This window comes from Dipodomys spectabilis, unplaced genomic scaffold, assembly GCF_019054845.1.
Source record: "Dipodomys spectabilis isolate Male_0828 unplaced genomic scaffold, ASM1905484v1 ptg000001l, whole genome shotgun sequence".
Lineage (NCBI taxonomy): Eukaryota > Metazoa > Chordata > Mammalia > Rodentia > Heteromyidae > Dipodomys > Dipodomys spectabilis.
Window position 1 is genome coordinate 28050572 of NW_024870678.1, and position 24335 is coordinate 28074906.

The 24335-nt window shown below is 40.8% G+C and overlaps 1 protein-coding gene across 1 annotated transcript in view; it reads left to right on the forward strand.

Annotated features, from left to right (window-relative positions):
• The window catches only part of Zc2hc1b (zinc finger C2HC-type containing 1B), a 40279-nt gene extending 16756 nt beyond the window's left edge, over positions 1 to 23523 (forward strand). The window contains exons 5-8 of the mRNA XM_042676316.1: positions 5580 to 5719; positions 9457 to 9565; positions 23019 to 23089; positions 23464 to 23523. Coding sequence (XP_042532250.1) covers positions 5580 to 5719; positions 9457 to 9565; positions 23019 to 23089; positions 23464 to 23523 — 380 coding nt within the window. The remainder of the gene's footprint in view (positions 1 to 5579; positions 5720 to 9456; positions 9566 to 23018; positions 23090 to 23463) is intronic.
• Positions 23524 to 24335: the final 812 nt, after the last annotated feature.

The following is a 24335-nucleotide window of genomic DNA, read 5'->3' on the forward strand; positions in this document are numbered from 1 at the left end:
TTTTTAAAAATGAATCAGAGTAATCCAATGAAAGAATGGATAGTCTTATCAACCAATAATCTTAGTATAACTGGATGTCCATATTGGAAACACAAACACTGAGTCTTATAAAAATTAATTCAAGGAAGATTAGTGACCTAAGGGCCCAAACTATAAAAATTCTATACATAAAAATTGATTAAAATATAATGGCAGGATACATGTACTAACCTTTTTCCAAAGAGAAGCATTTTGAAGTCAGGCATAGTAGCACACACCTGTCATCTCAGCATTCAGAAGGCTGAGGCAAAAGGATTCTGAATTCAAGGCCAGCCAGCCTGGGTTACTCATTAAGACTCTGTCTCCAACACACAGAAAACACATAAGATATGTGCTAATGTGAGCCTCGTTTCCTTTACAGCTTTGAAAAATACTATGAATAGAATAGAGAGGCAAGAAGAGCTGGGGAGCAAAAATTTAAACTACATTTATCTGATAAAGGGCTCATCAAGAACATATAAAGAACTCTTACAACTCAATAAGAAGACAATCTACTAAGAAAAAGAAAAGAAGCTAGGGACTGGTGACTCACAGCTTTAATCCTAGCTACTCTGAAGGCTGAGATCTAAGGGTTGTGGTTTCACACCAGCCTGGGCAGAAGAGCCTGTGACTCTCTTATCTTCAATTAACCAGCAAAAAGCCAAAAGTGGCACCGTGGATCAAGTGAGCGAGAGAGGAGAGAGGGAAGGAGGAAGAGAGGAGAGGAGGGGTTGAACAGACATATCATAAAATAATAATCCTTAGGTACATGAGAAAGTGTTCATCATCAGAGAAATGCAAATTAGAACTACAATGAAAGAACACTGTCTACTCCCTTGAATAGCTAACATTAAAGACTGACACTACAAGTGTTGGCAAGGATGTAGAGTAAATGGGAAGCCTTGTTTACTGCTGATGTAAGTTGAAATAGGCCTGAGGGAAGCCTGGGGGCGATAGAAATGTAATACAGGGCATTTGGGTGATTACAGAAATGTATAGGTGACTTGTTGAACTGCACAATTAAAATAGATGCATTGTAGTGTGCATAAATTATTCTTCCAAGAAGTTCACTAGAAAAAGTACAGAAACAAAACCTATGGTAGAATCATCCTATAAGAATTATCTTAAAAAATGAATTATTTGAACCACCAGAAAAAAATTTTTCCTAATTGCTTTACTTTTGCCAGTGATGAATGAAAATTCAGCTTAAAATAATGTATCGTCTTAGACCATTCAGTAGGAAAATCTGTGGCCATGATTTTAGCAATGCACACGTACTTTGGTGCAGAATAAAATACATCCTTGATGAGAAATTGCTTCATTTCAACAGCAGAAGCTACAGGGCTGATGGCTACCTTATGGTTCTTTAATTGCATAACTGAAACCATGTCAGATGCGGTATGGTGTGCGTTTCTCTCATTACCAAGTTGGATCTAAAATGTAGGGATTATTGTTTCGCTTAAAAAAATAACTCCCTTTGCAAGGCCTCATTATGTGTTCAATTAAGTTTTCTTCCTTTTAGATTTTATGCTAAAATGTAGTTTTATAATTAAATTCTTTCCTGTGCATTTAACTATAATTTTATGCAACAAGTAAAATGATTATATCCACTAGCTCATTTTCATCACAATTTGATTACTTTGGTTATGCACATATTTTTTTATTAGTCCTGTATTTTTAGGCTAAATTACTAGAAAATTTATATGCACACACAACTAGAGTTATAAATAATGTGGCCTTATAGGCCTAAGTTTGCAAGTAATTAATTTCCTTTTTTCCTCAGTATGATTCCCTATTTTCCATGACTCAGGTTTTTTTTAAAAAACATATATATGTATGTATACATATATTTTTTCTAGGTCTTACTGACTTTACCACTGTCTGTAAATGATTCAGATTTCCAGGATGTTTTAATGGCTTACAGTATGTGTGATGTGTAATAGTATTGTATAGTGATGTATAATATTTATGACTGGGATTTTCTGTGAGCTTCTGGGGATTTGATCGCCGTTTCGCGTGACTTCTTAGGAGTCCCAGCACAGTGTTTGCATTGTAAATGATGTTTAGCTAGAGTCAGTCCTTCATATCTGTCGTCCCATCTACTTATGAGACAGCAGTTGGGAGAATTCTGTTTTGAAGCTAGACTGAGCAACAAATTAGCCAGACCCTATCTCAAAATAAGCCAAATACAGTGGCATGCACCTACCATCTTAGCAATGTGGGAGGCAATGGGTAGGAGGATCACCTTCTGAATTCAACCTTGGACAGAAATGCAAGACCTTATCTGAATAATAGCTAACACAAAAGGGGCTAGAGGTATGGAGGAAGGAAGGAAGGAAGGAAGGAAGGAAGGAAGGAAGGAAGGAAGAGAGAGGGAGGGAGGGAGGGAGGGAGGAAGGAAGGGAGGGAGGGAGGGAGAGAAGGAAGGAAGGAAAGAAAGAAGAAAGGAAGGAAGGAAGGAAGGAGGGAAGCAAGGAAGGAGGGAGGGAAGGAAGGAGGGAGGAAAAGGAGAAAGAAAAGGAAGAAAGGAAGAGACAGAAGGAAGAAAGATTTTATTTATTTATTTTTTTGGGGTCTGGTCGCGGGGCCTGAACTCTGGGCCTGGGCGCTGTCCCTCAGCTCTTCAGCTCAAGACTAGCGCTCTACCACTTGAGCCACAGCGCCACTTCCAGCTTTTTTCTTTTTGCTTATGTGGTGCTGAGGAATCGAACCCAGGGCCCCAGGCATGCAAGGCAAGTGCTCTACCACTGAGCCACCTTCCCAGCCCCAGAAGAAAGATTTTAAATGATGCTTGCTTTGGTCCTTTAATTTTATATGAGATCTAGACACTACATTCCCTACAAGAGTCCATTTGTTGTCTGACTTTGAAATCTACTGAAATAGAACAGTGATTTTTAAAAATTCTGTCAGCATTACCAATAGAGGAAGGAGACGCATGTTCTAATGAGACAAGGACAGAACACAAAGCTCAGTCAGTCATACCTTGTTCATATGCTTGCTCCAGAAAAGCACTTTTCCGTTCTCTGAGCATTTGAAATTCTGCATGTGTCTAACAGCAATCCTGACTACTCATCACCAGGCATCTTCCTGGCCTGTGCTCTTCCCCCTCCAGCTAGACCTCACAGCCTCCTGTGCTTCCACTCCAGGGAACGACTGCCCCTCATCTCAGGTGGTAATTGTCCACTTGCATTGTCATTTCTGAGATTTTGATTGACTTTCTTGCTGTTTAGACAGTCTTGTCTGTGTAACCCAGAATGGCCTTAAACTCATGATCCTCCTATCTCAGCCTCCTGAATGCTGTTTTACAGTGTATTCTCTCCATCTCTGTCTCTGTCTCTGTCTCTCTCTGTCTCTCTCCATCTCTGTCTCTCTCTGTCTCTCTGTCTCTGTCTCTCTGTATCTCTGTCTCTCCCTCCACCTCTGTGACATTCTTGTTGGCAGGGGACATAACTGAACTTTGATCTCCATCACAGTATGTAATGTCAAACATACAGAAGTGTGGCCAGACGGGGGTCAGCTCAGCACTGCCATGTCTAGCAGCCTTGCCTGACCTGAGTCCATAGAAGCAGCATTTCCAAGGTAGAACTTCATTTCTAGCTGGTAGAATGGAAGAAATCATCAAGCTGAGTGCCTGATTCTAGATGGTTTTCTGTTAACATGTAACTAAGTTTTGAATGACCATGGAACTTTCTACTTCGATTTCTCTGAGCGTTTGGACTTCTGTTTGGTAGCTGGAAGCAACCTGGTCCAACCTGCTTGCTTAGAGCAACAGTTGGTGTTTCTAACACCTCTCCTCTTGTGCCAAGCACCTGTGTGGATTATGATGCTATCAAGGTGTGTCAAGGAGATAGAGGCCTAACAAGGTTGTGTGAACTTGCCCAAATTCACACATAACACACACACACACACACACAGCAAGGGAGAAACTTGGGCTCAAACCCAGTCAGGCAGGCCCCAGAATCTAAATGTTTATCATTTCTCAGGATTGTCCTGTTGTTGTTCTTTTCTTTTTAAAGACATCCATCACCATGTGAAATTTTTAGTTTTTATTTCTTATTTTTATGGTTCTTATAAAGGTGATATACAGAGGGATTACAGTTAAATAAGTCAGGTGCTGAGTACATTTCTTTTTTGACAATGCTTCCCCTTCTCTTACTCTCTCCATGTTTTTCCCTCCCATCTCCACCTACAAGGGCATTTTCAACATAGTGTCTAGGAACTACCACTGCTCCATTAGTTCACCCTTTGTCCCACCATTTTTATGTTCCTCTTTGCCCTCCCAAAAAACAGATAAATAAACAAACAGGACAAAAAGAAAAGAAAAAGAACAGCACCAGAGAAAATACCTCATTTCCATTTCATGGAGTTCATTGTGATAAATATTATTTTAGGTAATCAGAGGCATATAGGCATTGCCCCTTTATGTTCCTCCTCTAAGAACATTCTCCTTTGTTCTCATTGTGCGTGTTTTTATTTCTGTGTTTAAAAACTCCCCCTTGATTACACAGACATCATCTGACCACATGCAAAGTGAAGGCTGAGCCTAGTTCATTGCACTCAGATGACTGAGTCCGTGAAATACAGGGAAAGGCAGTATTGGTGAATGTTTACATTTGACCAGTATTCGTTGTAGAAAGTGATTTGTTCAGATACAAATCTCCAAACAGATGGAGGAGACAACTTATAAAAAAACCCTTCCCTTTAAATATCCAGCATTAAATATCCAGCCATACACGTTAGAATTTTGATTATGCGCTAATCTTAACTTAAAGTGAGGTTAAGGTAAATGCATTTTCAGACCCTTTCTGGGAGAAAGTTCTTTGCTTCACATAAATCCAAGTTGTGACTCCTTCAAGGTACCTAAATCCAAACAAAGCTGTGTCTGCCCAGAGAGGACCTGGGGCCCGCACATCTTTGCCTGAGCAGCTCCACACCCCAAGACAAGCTGGTGTGAAAGCGGTGTATCTTGTTGCCAGCAACGGTGATGGTAGCTTCCAACTCCTACAGTTTGAAAGTAAATCTTATCTCTGTAACTCCATCACTTCCACGCCCTTCTATCTCACCCTGTCCTGCACCTAGCTTTTTGTTTTGTTTTGTTTTATTTGTTTTCTGGATCTTCTTTTCCCTTTGCCGCCATGCTAACTGCTATTTTTTCCCTGTCTGTGTGGTACTGAGGTTTGAACTCAGTGCCTTGAGATTGCTAGGTAGGCGCCCTACCACTTGAGCCATAGAACTTGCTTCTCTACACAAGGATTCACTAAAGCCAGGCAACTGGAAGTGATTCTAAGTAGCATTGATCTTTGATCTGAAGGATCTTATGCAAATATCAAGGACACGCTTTTGAGATGAGTGCCTAGGGAGTAAAAACTTTTCCCCTTCCCCATTCATAAACTGCGCCCTACCACATCTTTTCTGTCATAGGTTGTGTCAAACTGGAGGTGGGACCTTGTTCTTTAATGTTGGAGCAGAGTTCAGAACTCTTCCGTCTCTCATTTCATATAGCCCATTCCAGAGTTGTCTTTGAAATGGTAATTGCTATTTGTTGCGATCTTTGCATTCAGATTATATTCAATGCCCATACTGCATGAGGAGGTTTAATGAAACTGCTGCCAAACGACACATCAATTTCTGCAAAGATCAGTCTTCTCGCCGAGTCTTTGATCCTGCCCAGACAGCAGCCAGGTTGGCAGCCAGAGCTCAGGTAAACCTCTCTCCTCCCATAGTGGCTTTGTGTCCTTCGCATGCCTGAGGCAGGCAGGTAGAATTTGCCTGGGAATGTCAGTAGCCTATCCGGCCACATGTAAGGAAATGCATTGCTATCACTCTTCATGGAATCATCTTTTCCAGGGTGTGCTTTCTAGCAGGCAGAGAAATATATTACTGTCATTGAAAAAAAAAAGTCACTGAAGTGTTGAAAGCCTCTTAGGGAGAATGTAATATACAAAAGTACTTAGGTAGCATTATGCTAAAACCCTGTTTATCCAATGCTGATTATGAGCCCAAGCCACCTTGATAAGAATTGTCCCTCAGAATGGAACTGCTTCAGCTAAAAAGACACCCCACAGGGTTATGGTCCACTAGCGAGGAGGGTCTTCTGCCTTTTTATTTAAAGGCACGGAAGCTGCAGGTGAAAGGCGGTATGTGAATAAATGCAAGCAGGTCTTACAAGTGGGTAAAAAATGCCCATCTGAGCTGGGCAATGATAGCTTTGCAATCACAAAAAACAGAGCTGAGCAAACAGCCCAGGGCACATAACTCACAGTATAGTTAATGAGAACCATTAGCTTCAGAAACACAGACAGCACCTAGAGAAGGATTAAATTGGTCTCAATATTTGAACAGTACACAGCATGTTTAGAAAGCTTTCCCTGAAATCCAGTATCTAATGGATGTGGGAATTTTCCACCACTAGCATATTCCATAGGCACAGAATCTAGGCTCTGTCTCCACAGACAAGAGGGAGTCACTGAATATCTACTGCATATCAGACACTGCTTGGTACTGCTTGATCAGGGATTTGCACTTCAGACCTTCAGACTAAAGGTGTGACACACGTTATAGAGCACAAGCCAAATAAGTGTGAAACCCTGAGTTCAAATCCCAGTACTGCCAGAGAAAGGAACATGGAGAGAATTCAGAAGGACAGTGGTTTGGTTGTCACGTGTGGAAGAGCTGTGGAATGACCCTGGTGGTTTTTGTTAACTATGGAAATGAGCTCAGCAGCCCAGAGAGGGGCAGGGATGAACGGGTGCACAAAATGTCCAACTTGTGGCCTGAGATGCTCACCCAAAGCATGGCGTGTCTGGGAGACAGTGCTGGGATTGGACCAGCAAAGGGGGACAGCAGAGCTAGATGAGCTAACATTTCAGCTAAAGATTGAATTGATTGTACAGATAACTCTAAAGTCTGCGGACAGCTAGGTCAGAGAGGCTGGAAGTAGGAACTAGAATGTCTCCAGGAGGCCAAGAAGTCATCTTCCCACCTGTCATCCTACCCCTTCCTCCTGTTGTGTTGTGCAGGATGGTTACCTTAGATTTCTGTCCTGCTCTCTGTTTGTGCTTGTTGGTTTTGCTTTGGTTGTTTTCTTTCTTTCTTATTTTTTTTGTCTGTTGAGGCTCACTAGGGAGCTAACCTGGAACTCGCGGTCCTTGAACCTCAGCTTTGCAAGTGTCAGGATGACAGGTATGTGCCACAATGCCCAGAAGATCTGATTGTCTATTTGTGGCTGCCAGCGTCATCCTGTAGGTAAGATAGAATGGTTCAACCTTGAAACCTGGAAATGGCTTTTTAGAAAGATCACTTTTACAGTTGTTATCAAGAGGGTTTACGGGAGATCAGCAAGGAGCTACAGTTCAGAGAGAGAATGAAGGTCTGGAGTAAGAGGGCTCACAGGAGAGTGGAGGGGAGATTGGGTATGGAATGTCCGTTCTGCTTATGGTCTCATGTTGGTGTTCAAAGTTTCTAATTTTAGATATTTCTGCTTACAGATTTGGGAGGATTAGGGATGAGCAGCCTGCACTGTAAATGTAGGAACACAAGTAGATGGAAGGTATATGTGTACTGGAAGGTGACGATAAATAGAGATTTAGAGATTTACTCTTCACCTGAGGTAGGGTAGAAAATAGTGCCAGTCAAAATAGCCAGGATTCCTTGATCAGTAGTCAGGGCCTCAATTTCAACTCTGTAGTTTCTTATTTATAGGGAACGTCTTTAGGATTCAGTTTGTTGTTCAGTATGTGTACCTTGCTGAATTCTCAGGGATTATAGCTCATATAAGAAGGCTTTCTAACACCAAGGGTTCCTCTGCTGGTCTTCCACATCATCCCTCTCTCTCCCCCCCACTCCAATAACCCTGTCCTTTTACAGGACTGTGAGACTCCCTTGAGCTCCCATTCAACCTAAGTTTAGAATTTTCTAAATGCAGTTCTCTTTCCACCTTGGACAGTAATAGAAGACAAGTTATATTTCTGCAAATAGCTCTTCTAACTAGTCCATGAGGTTAGTGGGCATTGATGGAGCCAACAAGGGCACAAGGAAGCCATGAATGGAAGTGGTTTCTTGTTTGTTTGTTTGTTTTTTTATTCCTGAAGAAGGCCTGTTGGCTGGCCCAAATGCAACCAGTGATTTGGCCCCATTCCTCTTCTTGTTCTTCAGAACTAAGTGGTGACTGGGAACACAGAAGAGAACACTCTCTGAATTCCTTCTCTCGCTGTCTAGTCTGTCTGAACGGCAGTGTTTGCTCTATTCTGCCAGTGCCCACCAGTCTGGGGCCTTGCCTAATAGTGAAGCTTATTTCAGAGATCCAAGAAGAATGCTTCAGTTTTAAAGGGCCTGTTCATGGCACTGCCAAAATGTGCTTCTATTTTAAACATAATCTACTTTTTAAAAAAAAGTGTCATCCTTAACCAAAAGAGACAAATATGGAGCTCTAAAAATAACTTTCTTAGCCAGGTGCCATTGGCTCACACCTGTAATCCTAGCTACTCAGGAGGCTGAGATCTGAGGATCATGGTTGGAAGCCAGCCCAGGCAGGAAAGTCAGTGAGACTCATATCTTGAATTAACCACGAGAAAATCGAAAGTTGTGCTGTGTGTGGCTCAAAGTGGTAGATTGCTAGCCTTGAGCAAAAGAGATAACACCTAGGCCCTGAATTCAAGCCCCACAACTGACAAAAAATAAAAATAGCTCTTTTGGATTGGATGGCACTCCTTGCTCTAATCTCACAGCCATCCGTGTCCTGGTGGAAATTCCCACCCAGAGTAGCAGTTGTTCATCACATTGGCATTTCCACAGACCTGTGCTCATCTAACCATTCTGCTGCTTCTCTGCAGTTATGAGGGTGGCCGGAGCTATTGGAATTCCATGCCCAAAACATTTATAGCTTGCCAGTCTCTGTTGTTTTTTCTCCCTTCCCTGTTCATTTTAGAAAACAAAATAATTCTTCATTCAGGTGTCATAAACATTTTCAGTGTTCCATAACCATGTCTTTATTGACATCGAGTGATTTTTTTAATGTCTCCATACAACAATTTCATAGCATAAATATACTAACCCCAATCCTGAGGACATGATTATGGAATGTAGTCTCCAAACCCCAGTTATGGCTTTGGTTACTAGTAAGGACAGGACCCCAGGCAAGTGAGGCACAGGACATGTGTCAGACTCTGCCTCCAGGTGCAGGGTCCCTGCAGATGACTCTAATCTGAGGCTGGAAGTGGAAGCAACTTTACCTCCATTGTGGTGCCTGAGGTTATAATGATAATATATTTCTCTCTGTGTGTCTCTGTCTCTGAATGTCTCTCTGTCTCTGTCTCTCTGTCTCTCTGTGTGTGTGTCTCTCTCTGTGTCCCTCTTTCTGTCTCTGTCTCTCTCTGTCTCTCTGTCTCTGTCTCTTTGTCTCTCTCTGTCTCTCTGTCTCTGTCTCTCTCTCCCCTGTAGGGTAAGGCTCAGGCCAATCCTAAAAAGGAACCAACTGTGACCAGTGCTGTAGGCGCTTTGCTACAGAACAGGGCCATGGAAGACATGAAGGGGATCTCAGCCAGGTCAGGTGAGTGTCAGGTAAAAGGTCAGAGGGTGCCATTGCTGGCCTTGGGACTCATCAATTTCAGACAAAACCAAATGTCATCCAATGTTGCTTTGGGTTTGTTTGAGGTTGGAGCTTGTCTTCCTAGAGGTAATATTTTTTAATTCATCAGAATTACTCTATGTTGTTAATGGGCAAAATGATATTCAATTATAACAACAGAAGTCTAGAACCAGAGGTCCAGTCTACAAACAATGAAAAGTGATCGAGACCATGTGTCAATGCTGTATTGAAGAATTTCCATTCTAGAAATCATTTTTTCACATAGTAGTAAGGCGTAATGAGCATGAGATACTGACCATGTGTCCAATCTGTTTTACACAATTCCCTCAGTAGTCTTAAAATAATTTTCTCTGTATTTTATAGAAAGTGAAACTGGAAAAAGCCTCCATTATTTTACTAAGAGACACAGCTAGTAAACTAGCAGCCTGATGTCTCTCTTCATTAAACTGTATTAATAAATGGAGGGAATCTTTAAAAATATATATTAGTGTACACTAATTGCACAAAAGGGTTTCCTTGTGAAATATCCATACATTCACATCATGTACTTTGATCCAATTTACCTCTTTTATTACTCTACTTCCCTCACTCTCCTTCCAATTGAAAACATTTTTTTTTCTTTTTTGCCAGTCCTGGGGCTTGAACTTAGGGTCTGGGTACTGTTCCTGAGCCTCTTAGTACTCAAGACTAGCACTCTACCACTTGGGCCACATTGCCATTTCCAGTTTTCTGGTGGTTTATTGGAGATAAGAGTATCATAAACTTACCTGCCCCAGCTGGTTTCAAACTATGATCCTCAGATCTCAGCCTCCTGAGTAGCTAGGATTACAGACTTGAAGCACTTCGCCCAGTTTTAAAACAGTTTTTGAATTAGTAGTTTTAATTCATTGATTTATAGTAGGCTTCTTTCACAAGCTTTTTTTTCTTTTGTTCTTACCAGTCCCTAGTTTTAAGCTCAGGGTATTGTGTTTAACTGGCTAGCTTGTTCAGCTGATGTACTATTACTTGAGCTACATCTCCAGCATGGCTTTTTGCTTATTAATTTTTGAAGATAGATTCTCGAAGACTTTTCTGCTTGGGCTGGTTTTGAACTGGTGATCCTCAGGGTCCTAGACTTCTGAGGAGCTAGGATTACAGAGACATAGCCAACCTGGCTTGCTTTGCTCTACATCTTTCATGCTTCCACATGAAGTTTCCGATTGGTTTATATATTTCCATTTCAGTGAAGAAAGATATTGGGATAGTGCATTGTTGGTGGGAGTATGAACTTGTTCAAGCATTCTAGAAAGCAGTATGGAGGTTCCTCAAAAGACTCCACATAGAGCTCCCCATGATCCAGCAATCCCATTTTTGGGCATTTACCCAAATGATCACAAACAAGGCCATATTAAAGCTACCAGCACAACTATGTTTATTGCAGCGTTATTTGCCACAGCTAAGCTATGGAACCAACCCAGAGGTCCCTCAGTAGATGAATGGATCAGGAAAAAGTGATATCCATATCTCTATATCTATATCTATCTATATCTATCTATATAGATAGATATAGGTATATATATATATATATATATTAGGATTCTATGCCTCCCCAGAAAGAATGATACTGCACCATTTGTTAGGAAATGGAAAGACTGGGAAAAGTTATATTAAGTCAAGTAAGCCAGGCCCAAAGAAACATAGGTCCCATGGTTTCCCTTATCTGCAATAACTAGTATATGTCTAGGACAAGCAAAAAGGTCAAAAGCTATGTACATATGATCATATAAGATGATGCTAAGTGAAATGAACCCCAAGATAGGGACACAAGAGGTTTTATCTTTCTTGCTGTTGTTTTTAATGTACTTATAATGTACTATGTGATTTTTTTTTTTTTGTTTCTCTTGGATGTTCTTTCCCCATGGTATAACTCCTGTTTTCACTGTATTTGATTCCAGTGCCCTGCATCTTGTCTAATATACATTTTGTCTAATTTGGAGAGGGGAAGGGAAATAACAAAATGCTGAAATAAGGATGCAGGTTGACCCATTGTAACAATGAGATGTACAAGACACTATGTTGAAAACAAACTTTATAACTTTGGGGAGGAGAAGTTGGGGAGGTGAGGAGGGGAGGGATGGTAGGGGAAAAACAAAGGAAGGGGTAATAATGCTGGGTAGAAAATGTACTCATTGCCTTACTCATGTAACTGTAACCCCTCTCTATAGTATCTTTACAATAAAATATATATTAATAAAATAAAATAATTGGGATTTGGATGGGGGTTGTATTGGGTCTGTAGATTCTTTTTGGTAGTATTATATAGAAATTTTGACAGTATTAATTTTACCAATCTAATACAATAACACTTCTTACTTCCATCTTTCTTTTTTTTCTATACTCTTAGTTTGGCAAAGGGTTTATCAGTCTTACTGTTTTTGAAGAACCAATTTTCATTTTCATTTGGTTCTAAGATTTTTTAAAAAAATTCCCTACTTCTTCAATGATTATGGGTCATTCAACAGTCCAGTCTATGTTTTGGGTTTTTTTTTTTTTTTTTTTGGTTGGTCGTGGGGCTTGAACTCTGGGCCTGGGTGCTGTCTGTCAGCTCTTCAGCTCAAGGCAAGCACTCTACCTCTTGAGCCACAGCACTACTTCAGGTTTTCTGGTGGTTAATTGGAGATAAGAGTCTCCTGGAAGCCAGCAAGAGAGGCTCACACCTGTTATCTAGCTACTCAGGAGGCTGAGATCTGAGGATCACAGTTCAAAGCCAGCCCGGGCAAGAAAGTCCGTGAGACTCTTATCTCCAATAAAACACTAGTAAACCAGAAGTGGCGCTATGGCTCAAGTGGTAGAGCACTTGCCTTGAGCTGAAGAGTTGAGAGACAACACCCAGGCCCAGAGTTCAAACCTCACAACCGACTAATAATAATAATAGTCTCACAGACTTTCCTGCCCAGGCTGGCTTTGAACCACGATCCTCAGATCTCAGCCTCCTGAGTAGCTTGGATTACAGGCGTGAGCCACTGGTGCCTGGCCCAGTCTATGCTTTGAATGTGTTTTGTAATATCTTTCCAGTTTTAGTCCATTATGGTATGATAGAATAATGGGAGCATTTCAGCTTTCTTACTTTTTTAAGATTTGTTTTATACTGTAAAATATCTTTAGAAAATTTCATGGACTGCTGAAAATAATGTATAGTGTCCAGCTGTTGAACAATATATTCTGTAGATGAATTCCATTTGGTGTTAGTGTCATTTAATTTTGATTTTTTTCATCAACTTTTTGTCTAGATGATCTGCCAGTGAGAGCAGAATAGTAGAGTCACTAACTGTTACTGTTTTGGGGTATATCTGTGCTTTTATGTCCAGGAGAAGTTTTTTTTTTAATTAAGTGTGCCAACATTTTTGGTTCATATATGTTTACAAGTTACCTCTTTCTGTTGAGTTGTTCCCTTTATCAATATGAAGTCACCATCACTGTCTCTTTTAACTAATTTTGCTTTGAAGTCTGTTTTGTCAGATATGAATGTATCTCTTCTTGCTTGCTTTCAAGCTCCATTTTCTTGGGAAAAACTCCATTTGTTTTACTCTAAACCTATGTTTGTCTTCTTGTAGGAAAGAAGTTTTGTTTTTTAAAGTCAACTTGCCAGTCTGTGTCTTTTGACTGGCAAATTAGGGCCATTAACATTCAGTTTTAAAACTGAAAGCTGTTCATTTCCTGTCATTTTTTTGGTTCTGTAATATTTTCTTCTTTCCTAATCCTCATTTGTTAACTTACCTGGTGGAAATTTTTCTTCCTTGAATTTTCCTTGTTGCATTTATCTTGCTCTTCTGCTAAAAGGATTCCTTTAAAGATCTTCTGCAGTGAAGATTTAGTGGTCATGATTTTTGTTTTGTTTTTTGCAATATTTTTATTTCTTCTTCAATTTTTAAATTTTAATTTTATTGTCAAGGTGATGTATAGAGGAGGTACACTAACATAAGTAAGGTAGTGAGTACATTTCTTGTCAAAGTTATTACCCCCCTCCCTCATTTTTCTCACACTTCCCCCCCTTCAATTTTAATGGAAGATTTACTGGGTACAGTATCTAGATGGCAGGTATTTTCTTTCAGAGTTTCTGTTGTGCCTTTCAGAGTTTCTGTTGAAACTGACTTGGTGCATCTGTTTTGCAGCATTCAATGTTCTTTTCTTATTCTGTATGTGAAATGTTTCTGGATTTGGAAAATGTTTCTTTGTTGTTTTTTTTTTTTTTTTTTGGTCAGTCATGGGGCCTGAACTGTGGGCCTGGACTCTGTCCCTCAGGTCTTCAGCTCAAAGCTAGTACTCTACCACTTGAGCCACAGTGCCACTTCCGGCTTTTTCTGTTTATGTGGTGCTGAGGAATCAAACCCAGGGCCTCATGCATGCAAGGCAAGCGCTCTACCACTGAGTCACCTTCCCAATCCTCTACTATTATTTTTATTTAATGTTTTCTAGTCCAATCATTTAGCTTGTACCTCTTCCTTCTATGCCTATGGTTTGTAGGTTTGGTCTTTTAATAGTTTCTCAGAGGTCTTTTTTTCTGTTTTGTTTTATTTTTTAATAAGTTTTTTATTGTGAGAATATTGTACAGAGGAGGGGGTACAGTTACATGAGCAAAGTAATGCGTACATTTCTTATCAAGCGTTGTTGTCTCCTCCTCTGTTTTTCCCCTACTATCCCTTCCCTCCTAACTATACTACCCAGCCCCCTTCTCCCACCTAAATTGTAAAGTTCAGTTTTTGACATAGCGTCTTATATGCTCCATTTGTATTTCTTTTTCTTTCTTTATCATATCAGAATGTTCTAATTAATATACCTTGTCTGCAGGAGCTAATATTCTGTTTTCAATTTGATACTGTCTACTGCATAGAGTTTCAAATGAAATTTTTAATTGTATTGTTTCATTTTGATTTTCATTTCCAGAATTTCTTTTCCAGGAGTTTCATATCTTTACTAAATTTCTCTTTCTTTCTTTTTTTTTTTTTTTTGGGAGGGGGGGTCCAGTCATAGGGCCTGAATGCTGGGCCTGGGCGCTGTCCCTCAGCTCTTCAGCTCAAGGCTAGCGCTCTACCACTTGAGCCACAGCGCTACTTCCAGCTTTTTTTTTCTGCTTATGTGATGCTGAAGAACAGAACCCAGGGCATGCAAAGCAAGCGCTCTACCACTGAGCCACCTTCCCAGCCCCTAAATTTCTCTTTCATTCCCTGCATTGTTTCCTTATTTTTTATTCAGCTGTTTATTTGTATTCTCTTCTAATTCATTCATGTGTTTATAGATGTCTTCTTTAATTTCACTGATTGTTGGGTGTTTTGTTTTGTTTTCCCAGTTCTGAGGCTTGAATTCAATGCTTTGCATTCTTGCTTGGTTTGCTTGTTTATGGCTGATGCTCTACCATTTTTTGCTAGTTAAGTGGAGATGGAGTCTCACAGACATTTCTGCCTAAATTGGCTTTGAAAAATGATCCTCTGGGTCTTAGCCTCTTGAGTAGCAGGATTACTGGGCCATTGGTCATTCTTATAGTCTTTGTTGAGGATTTTATTCACTTCTCTGTCTTCAGTGTCCATTACTGTCAGGTTGTTGCTTTCTGAATGTGGTATGTTGTCTCTTTTTTTTTTTCCTATTTCTACATTTTGAGTTGCACATCTGAACCCAAGTCATTGGAGGTTTTAATCATCTGTAGTCTTCTAGTTGAAGTATTTTCAGTGTCAGCATGACTATGTAATAGCAGGATTGTTATGTAGTTTTTCACTTTTGCCTGTATGCTTAGGGCTACAGGCCTAACTCCTAGCTACCACTCTGCTAGGAGAAAACAAGCTGGAGTTTCTTATAATGCCTGGTATAATTGCTGTTATATGTGGGTTGAGAAAGGGCCTGTCAAGTGTCAGTTTAATTCATCTGTAAGTATACCTTCTCTGTTACTTCTTTGATGTACTGGTTACTTGAGTTTGGTTTACATTAATAAGGTATAAATTTTCCAATTTCAACTCTGTTGTTGACTTCTTTTTCCCTTCCTTCCTTCCTACCTTCCTCCCTCCTTCCCTCCCTCTCCCCTCTTCCTCCCTTCTCTTCCCAATACTGAGGGCTTCATTATCATTTGCCTTACATTCTCAGCAATTACTCTATTACTTGAGCCACATCTCCAGCCCAGCTTCCTCTCGATTATTTTGGAGATAAGAGTGTAACATACCTTTCTTCCTGGTCTGGTTTTGAGCTTTAATTCTCTGGATGTTAGTGTGTGAACAACTAGCACCTTAGTCTTACATATCTGAAACACTAGCAGCTGGATAGTGTTAGTGATATCTAACTATGGTTTTTTTCATGTTTGATCTGAGAAAACAGTGCATGGTGTCTACCTTCTTTAATTTGTTGAAACTTAATTTATGGTCTAGCATGGTCATTATGGAAAGTGTTCCTTGTGTATGTGACAAGAATGTGTATACTGTTAGATAAAATATTCTGTGGATGTCTGTTAGACTTTATTGTACTTTTCTCTGTTTCTTATTTCTATGTAGTTTTGTCCACTAGTTAGTGGGGGATTAAGCTACTATTGTACAACTGTTTGTGTTCTGCCTTCATATCCATGTTGCTTCATATCTTTTAAAGGTCTGTCAGTAGGTTCTTAATTGTTACATCTTACTGTATTTTATTAGTATGCAGTAGCCTTCTTTATCTCTTGTCTTTTTCCCATAAAAGTCTATTTTTGGCCATTCCTATTCTGTTGTATAATTATTTATAAATTGCATCGTTTTATATTATGATTTTTGGGTCTCATGTACAGCATATAATTAGATTAAGTTTTATCTATTCTACCAGTCTCTTCTTTTGATTGAAGTTTTATCCATTCTTGTTTAAGGTAATTACTAATAGGAAATGATATCTATCATTTTCCTATTTGTGACTTGTATGGCTTTTTTTCTGTACTCATTGTGTTTAGTTGGGTTTTTTGGTAGTGAAACCTCTTATCCATTTGTAAATATGCTATAGCTATTTTCTTTGTAATTATCATGGTTGTTACATTTAACATCTTAACATCCGAGTATGTTAATTTGAATTTGTAATAGTTTATCTTCATTAACAGCAAACTGAGCTCCTTTGGCAATTCATTTTCCACACCTTTTGTGGTTAGTATTATAAAAATATGTTTTTATACAGTGTATGCTCAACCTAAAACTAATAATTCTTTTAAACATATTAGTTTCTTGAATTATGTAGAAAGCAAAATGTGGAGTTACAAGCTAAAGCTTTCTTAATACTAACTTTTTTCCATATATTTCCATTTATAGAGTAATTCTTCACACACCTTTGAGTCATTCCCTAGTGTTCTTTAATTTTCCAAATTTAATAAAGGTATAACTATAAACATCTAAGAAGTGCAATTACTCCAAGCAAGATGAACTCATAGATACTTCCACCAAGATACAATTAAACTTTTTAAAGACAAAGAAAGAACTTTAAAAACAGCAAGAGGAAATCAACTCATCACAAACACGAAAGATCCTAATAAAATGCAACCAGCAGTTTATTCATCTGAAACTTCCATGGCCAGAAGAAACTTGGCCTATATGTTCAAAGTATTAAAATAAAAACTCTTCTAAGAGTCCTTCTGTCTGATAAACTTTCCTTCGAAATAAGAGAGAAATTAAGACAGAAGCTAAATGAGTTTGTTATCATAAGACCTGACCTAAAAAAACGCTCAAAGTTTTCTGTGTGCCTTGTGATTTTAACCTTGAAAACTAGACAGTGGAATCTGAGTGCCCTGACTCCAAAGATTAATTCTTCCCCAGAATTTACTGATTTTGAAAAAAAATGTTGTAAGTGTCTCTGCTCCATCGATTAGCCTGAGGTGTAAACCTGAGGTCTTTTCTGAGCCTGTCTTTCCCAGGGCAGACATGTTTACTATACAATTTTCTTGCACATACAGTAGTTTTTGGATATCCTAGTTTCTATTGTTTGTTTCCCCAAAAAGAAAAAGTGACAAAAATGAAGTTAATTGGAGATGAGTCTTACCACCTTTCTTACCCAGGCTGGCTTTGAACTGCAATCAGATCTCAGCCTCCTGAGTAGCTAGGATAACAAGCATGAGCCACTGGTACCCAGTGACCCTGGTCTTTTAATCCTCTAGAAATCACTTCAGCCAGAAAAGGAAATTACCACAATGGATGGAGGCTCAAGAGTAATAGCCACCTACTTCATTGCCTGTTCCTTGTGGATCAGAAACAATTCGGTGGTCAGAGTACAAGTGTCTTTTGTTCAAGTACCAAGATTTCCTCCACAAGGGCTAGGATCTCTCTTCCACAAGCCAAGTTTAGAAATACGTGCAAAGCTGCCTACCACATGGCCAATGGGTGGAGGATGTGCCCTTGCTACTGTGCTAGGAGTTGAAATGGGTGAAATTAACTGCCCTTTATACCATCCAAGCTTTTCCCTAGAAGTTCCAAGCATTCAACAGACTCCAGAGCTCCACGGAAGTTAAATCAGACAGATTCTGCCAATGTGGCTGTCTCTCGATGGGGAAAGAGACTGAGTTGTGGTGCCTCCCCCTCAGCCCTCTTGGCAGGATTCTGAATGTGTGTTCATTCTCTTCGCAGCTGTGCAAATGTGTAACTCTGAGATAGGATTCTGTTTTCACAAAGAAAAATGCAACTCAATGTATTGAATTATACTGTAAAAGTATGGAAAAACTTGGACTAACATGCTATTTCTAAAGCTTAATGGTTCATATCAATTTTTTTAATACTATGAGTTCTGACTCTAAGGGACTATCTGATACTACTTAAAAAGGTGGAAGGACTCCTTTAGTTTCAAGTCACAGCCTATTTGCCAAGGATTGGATAACTTGGACAATGTGCAGAGTTGTTTGTGACTGCAGCACCAGAGTCAAGCGCCTCAGCTCTCTCATGCAGTAAGCTCGGGAAGAGATGGAAACAGGAAAGGCAGCATGCATGTCCAGTGCAGCCCAAAAAACCCAGGAGGTTCCTCCCTTGAGGAACAATTACTTTCACGTATCAAATGAAGAAGGCTCCATTTGATCCCCTGCTATCTATGGAGAGTCTATGCTTTCACCTTTCAATAAACTTTCTTTTTTGGGGGGTAGGGGGGTCCAGTCGTGGGGCCTGAACTCTGGGCCTGGGCGCTGTCCCTCAGCTCTTCAGCTCAAGGCTAGGGCTCTACCACTTGTGCCACAGCGCCACTTCCGGCTTTTTTCTTTTTGCTTATGTGGTGCTGAGGAATCGAACCCAGGGCCTCAGGCATGCAAGGCAAGCGCTCTACCACTGAGCCACCTTCCCAACCCTCAATAAACTTTCTCTGTCCAATTTAAAACAGAAAAGAAAACAAAGTGAATAAAATAAAAATAATAAAGTTAGATTTAAGATTTGGAGAAAAGCACCAACTGCCCTTTAGTGTTGTATAACACGCCTGTGTGTGAATTGGGATCACATCTGCCGTCTGTTCCTTTGTATCACCTGTGTTAACATGAGGTTCTATTGGTAAATGTGTCTGCCCTGGTTCAAACATATCCCCTAAAATTCATGTGTTTAAAACTTCATCCTAAGCACAATAGCGTTGGGAGGTAGGGCTTCTAAGAGCTGAGTGTGTTGTCAGTACTCTATCCTCAGAGTGAGTTATCACAATGAGATTTGCCTAAAAGGATGAGTATAGCCTTTTCTCTCTCATACACACACACACACACACACACACACACACACACACACACACACATAAATCCAGGCCGGTTGGGTGCAGTAGTTCATGTCTATAATTCCAGGTACTCAGAAGGTGGAGATCAATAGGCTTATGAGGCCAGCCAAGGAAAAACATGAGATTCCCCATTTCCACCAACAAGCCGCAGACAATGGTGCATCTGTGGTCTTAGCTATTCAGAAGGCCCTAAGTAGGAGGATCTTGTTCCTACATCAGCTCCCTGGTCAAAAATGTGAGATGGTACCAGAAGAATGACTACAGAGAAAAATAAGGATTGGGGACATGGCTCAAGTGGTTAACCACGGCTTAGCAAACTTGAGGCCCTGAGATCAAACCCCAGGGTCACCAAAAGAAAACAAAAATCCAGCCTTAGAAATTCTTTCACAGAAGCATGAAAAAGACCACAACAGAAATCTGTACCAAGACGCCCAGGGGTACTGTAACAAACACGTGAGTAAACTGTACATTTCTGCAAGTGTGGAAGGGGCTTTGAATCTGTACTGTCCAGAGGAATTCACTGCCCTGCATTTCAGGATTCAGAACCCCAAATTCTGAGGTGTGGCATCCCTTCACCTCCCCAGTTAGGGCTCCAGTGGGCCCCAGCATGGCACACCCCACTGCTCTGGAAGGCATAATCCATGAACAGCATTCACCTGGTCTTGATTCCTCTGGAGGTCTGGTACAATAGTTGTCTTTGCCTCATCTTCAAATGGACCCAGACAGCGTGAAGGCCCAGGTAGAAACTTCCTTGGTGGGGGGGAGACAAGCAGCATGGAGAGTTTCCACTGGGGAAAAGCCTAATGGAGCCCCAGGAGTGAGGCCACCATGGGGTGTTTACCAAGGCAGCGCATAATAGAACTGTGGAAGTCGGTGGCCCTGAGACACCAGAACTGCAGGGCCACCAGCCCAGGAATGCTGCAAACATGAGACTCCAACCCTTAGAGCTTCTGGGAGGACTGAGCACAGCCAAACCCATGAGTGGGGCTTCCTGAGGCCTTGGGACCAGGCTCTCTTCCAGTGTGTCCAGTGTGAGGGTAATGGAGTCAAAGGAAATTTTGCTGGAGTTGTAAGCTATAATGTTGTTCTCCCTCTGGGTTCTGGATTTACTGGAACATAGTTCATCTTTCCCTCTCTCCTCTTTCCCCCTTTTATTTTTTATTTATTTTGTCGGTTGTGGCACTTGAGCTCAAGGCCTGGGCGCTGTCCCTGAGCTTTTTTGCTCAAGGCTAGAACTCTACCACTTTGAGTTACAGTGCCACTTCAAGTTTTCTGGTGGTTAGTTGGAGATAAAAGTCTCAAGGACTTTCCTGCCTAGGATAGCTTTGAACCACGGTCCTCAGATCTCAGTTTCCTGAATAGCTAGGATTTTAGGTGTGAGCCACCAAGTGCCTGCTTCTTTCTCCCTTTAGGAATGGGAATGCTGCTCCTCTCCCTTCCTATTTTTCTTCTCCCACACTTGCCCTCTGTCTTCTCTCTTCTGCCAATGAGAAGAGGCTCCCTCAACATGAGCTCCTTGAATTTGGACTTCTCAGCTACCAGACACATAAAAAATAATTATCTTTTTTTAATAAGTTACCCAGCCCTGGATATATTCTGCTACAGTAGCACGCAAAAAAGAAGGTCTTTTAAAATTATTAGTATTGTACTCAGAAACTGACATGTTGAATTGAAATCCCTAAAAGATAAATCATTGCTAATCAGCAGTTTAAGATACTTGGTGTTAACTCTCTATAATGTCTACTTATATGTTCTGGTCTTGGGGCTTGAACTCAGGGTCTGGGCACTATCTCTCCACTCTTCTGCTCAAGGCTAGCACTCTACCATGTGAGCCTTAGCTCTACTTCTGGCTTTTGGCGATTAATTGGAGGTAAGTCTCACAGACTTCCCTGCCAGAGCTGACTTTGAACCACAGTCCTTAGATCGCAGCCTCCTAAGTAGCTAGGAATATAGGCCTGAGCCACCATCCCCAAGCCTACAATAAATTTCTTGTGGTTGGGTACGTTGTAAAGAAAAAAAAGTCTAGTTAGCTCATAGTTGTGGAGGCTGAACATCCAAGAGAGAGATAGCACATGGCAATGCAGGAAGCCAAAGGGGAGGAGTCAGCCTTGTCCTTTTTTTTTTCTTAATAACAATTTTCAGGAAAGATGGAGTTTCAGGAAAACTACTTAACTCCTTCCTAGGGTGATACCCATCATCTCCCATGAAGCTTTACTTCTTCAAGGTCCTGCCACTTCTTCAGGTCATTAAACTGGTGACCAAGCTTCCAATACAAGAACTCCAGGGAGACACACCTAGATGTACATCAATTAGCACCTCTGGCTTTCAGTGTTCCCCTGTCTTTAGAAAAGATAGCATCTAGTACTTCCCATGTCTAACAGTTTGATCCAAATGCACAGCAGTGAGAAGTGTGCAAGTGTCAATCACAGAACTTCAGATCTCAGAGTCCTGGGAGAAAGCGTACCATGCTCAGGAAAATCCCAACTCCAGAGGGCAATGAAGTTCAGAATTCATGTAGTCATCTTACATTATTATGCATTGTTGTTTCATATACCCAGGGATCATTAAAAGGCTAAGAGGCCAGCTCACAGTCACATGTAATGTTTTGCTAGGGTAGAAAAGTCATATGAGAGTGTAAGACAGAAGCAGCATTTCCCAGATGGCCTCGTGGGCATGGTGAGGGCGGGAAGGGAGCAGATTTCCTGAAGTGAAGGAGTTTAGGGTTAACTTTCAGGATGAGCCAGATTGTTGCGAAGGGAAGAAACACTGAAGAACAAATGAGCAAAGGTATGAAAAAATGCAGAAGGTAGCAGGCAGACTCAGGAAAGGTCTGGTTTGTTCAGCCAAAGCAAGAGTGCTATGGATGGGGATGGGAGGAAAAAACAGAGAGAGAGCAAGGTGAAATTATCCAAAAAGAAATGTACTTTTTGCCTGACTTATGCGACTGTAACCCCTCTTTACTGAAACCTCTCTGTACGATTTTTTTAAAGAGGGAAAAAGAGTTGGGGTGTAGGGATTAAGATCCCTCTCTTTCCCTATGGAATTGTGTGACAAATATTTTTTAAGAAAGTGTCTTTGGTAACAAGGAAACCACATATATAGTTGGGTAAAACGAACACCATTAAGTTCTTTCTATTCCTGTGTCCTGAGACTGTTTCCTTTACATTTCCTTGTGGCCGCCTCGACTTAAAACACTGCACGGTTGGAAAGGAAGCCACCAAGCCTTGGGAAACTCAGTTCTTACAAAGGATTTCTGTGAGACTCTTCCCATAAAGTGTGCTGAAAACCAGAGATAGAGCTCTCCATACCTCCCAGGGGTCAGTCCTATTCTTCCACAAAGCCAGTCAAGTCCTTTCTGAGAGTTGGAAAAGAATTGGGGAGACATGAACTATACTGGGAACCCATTTTGGAAGCGGGGCCATTGTAAAGGAGGACGTTAAGATCCTATCATATCTGTGGTTGGATAGTTGAAGTGGCCGTTCAAAGTTCACGAGTAAACAAGGAGGTGGAGATGTACTTGGCGGTCCCTATTTTACTTATTAGTACACTCAGTGGAAAAGTGGATGTTTGTTGATAGCTACTGAAAAGAGGGGACTTGGGGATGCAATGTGGAGTTTTTACAATCATTCCTCCCCACCCCACCCTCCCTGTATGTGTATACACTTTGGGAATGGTCTACTTTGACATAATAACAAATCTGTTTGTGTTTGCAAAGGATTAGCCACGGATCCTGCTTTGGGAACAAAACGCAGACAAGGATTTAGTAAATCTTCTAAAGAGGGCCAGGTAAGACAAAGCCACGTCTAATCTAGGTGCTGTTGGTCACATAAAGCTCAAGAGACACTGAGTGCACTTTGTGAGAGGAGGGATGCCCGGAGGGGGAAGCTTGAGTTGAGAGAATGGATGCTTATCTATCTTGTCTTGCTAAGCACCAAGTCAGACAGAATATGTAGTCCTTGATTCCTGACCTAATAGGAGAGATGAATGACCCAGAAAGCTAATGCCTTATTTCTTTTCTCAAACACATCCCCACCCTCTACCCCCAGAGTAATTATCTGTGATTGGGACTTGTTTGTAAAAGCAGTTAAAAGCCTGTAGAGGCCTATGTTATTTAGCCCTCTCCATGGGGAAAGGTGAATGGCATTTCTTGCTGCTTTCAGACTGGCTCCCTGAAGCTTAGCAGGCTGGTGACCCATTACCCAGGAACCACATCCCCATGAAGGCTCTTAAGTTTGTCTTCTTGAAGCTACCATTAGAACCCGACGTACAAGCTTCAGCCTATTTGTTCCCTTCATATTTTCCACACATACCATGAAACACACCGACTAATAGGATGTTTGATTTAAAGATCCCCTAAGAAGTTTGTTTTCTTTTCATTGTCCTTAAGACATTTCAGGTCAATGCTATTTTGATAGCATCAATACATAGAATTTGATAGACTCCTTTTTGTGAACTATTGGAGTATTGACGTTCTAGCCATATTTACTTTTTTTTTAACTAATTTTATTCTGCATAAAAGTCATGAGGTAACTACTTCAGTGTTTGCATCTAACATCACTCTGTCATTAGGAGCTGCTCCGGTTTGAAGTGTTCTTCTCTGTACTATGTAGAGTTGTCTAGCCCCAGCCAGTTCACAGAATTTGAAAACTCAAAGCAGAGGGGAAAAGACTACAGCAAACTTCCCGCCCTCTAGAAAAGCATTCTAAAGGCTCGTGTCATTTATCTATCACGGCCAGGTCAATTGTCCATTTTTGTGCCTTGACAGCCACAATGAAAGGTGGCATGCCTTTCCCCTCTCTTTGTCATATGCCATGTCAAGGTATTTGAGGAAGCTCCTGTTTTGTTTAGTTCTGGTACTGGGTCTTGAACTTGGCCTGAGAGCAGAGTTGAAGGCTGGTGTTCTACTTTGAGCCACAGCTCCACTCCCAGCTTTTTGGTGGTTAATTGGAGATAAGAGTCTCACATTCTTTCCTTCCTGGGCTGGCTTTGAACTGTGATCCTCAGAGCTCAGCTTCCATAGTAGCTCAGGTTA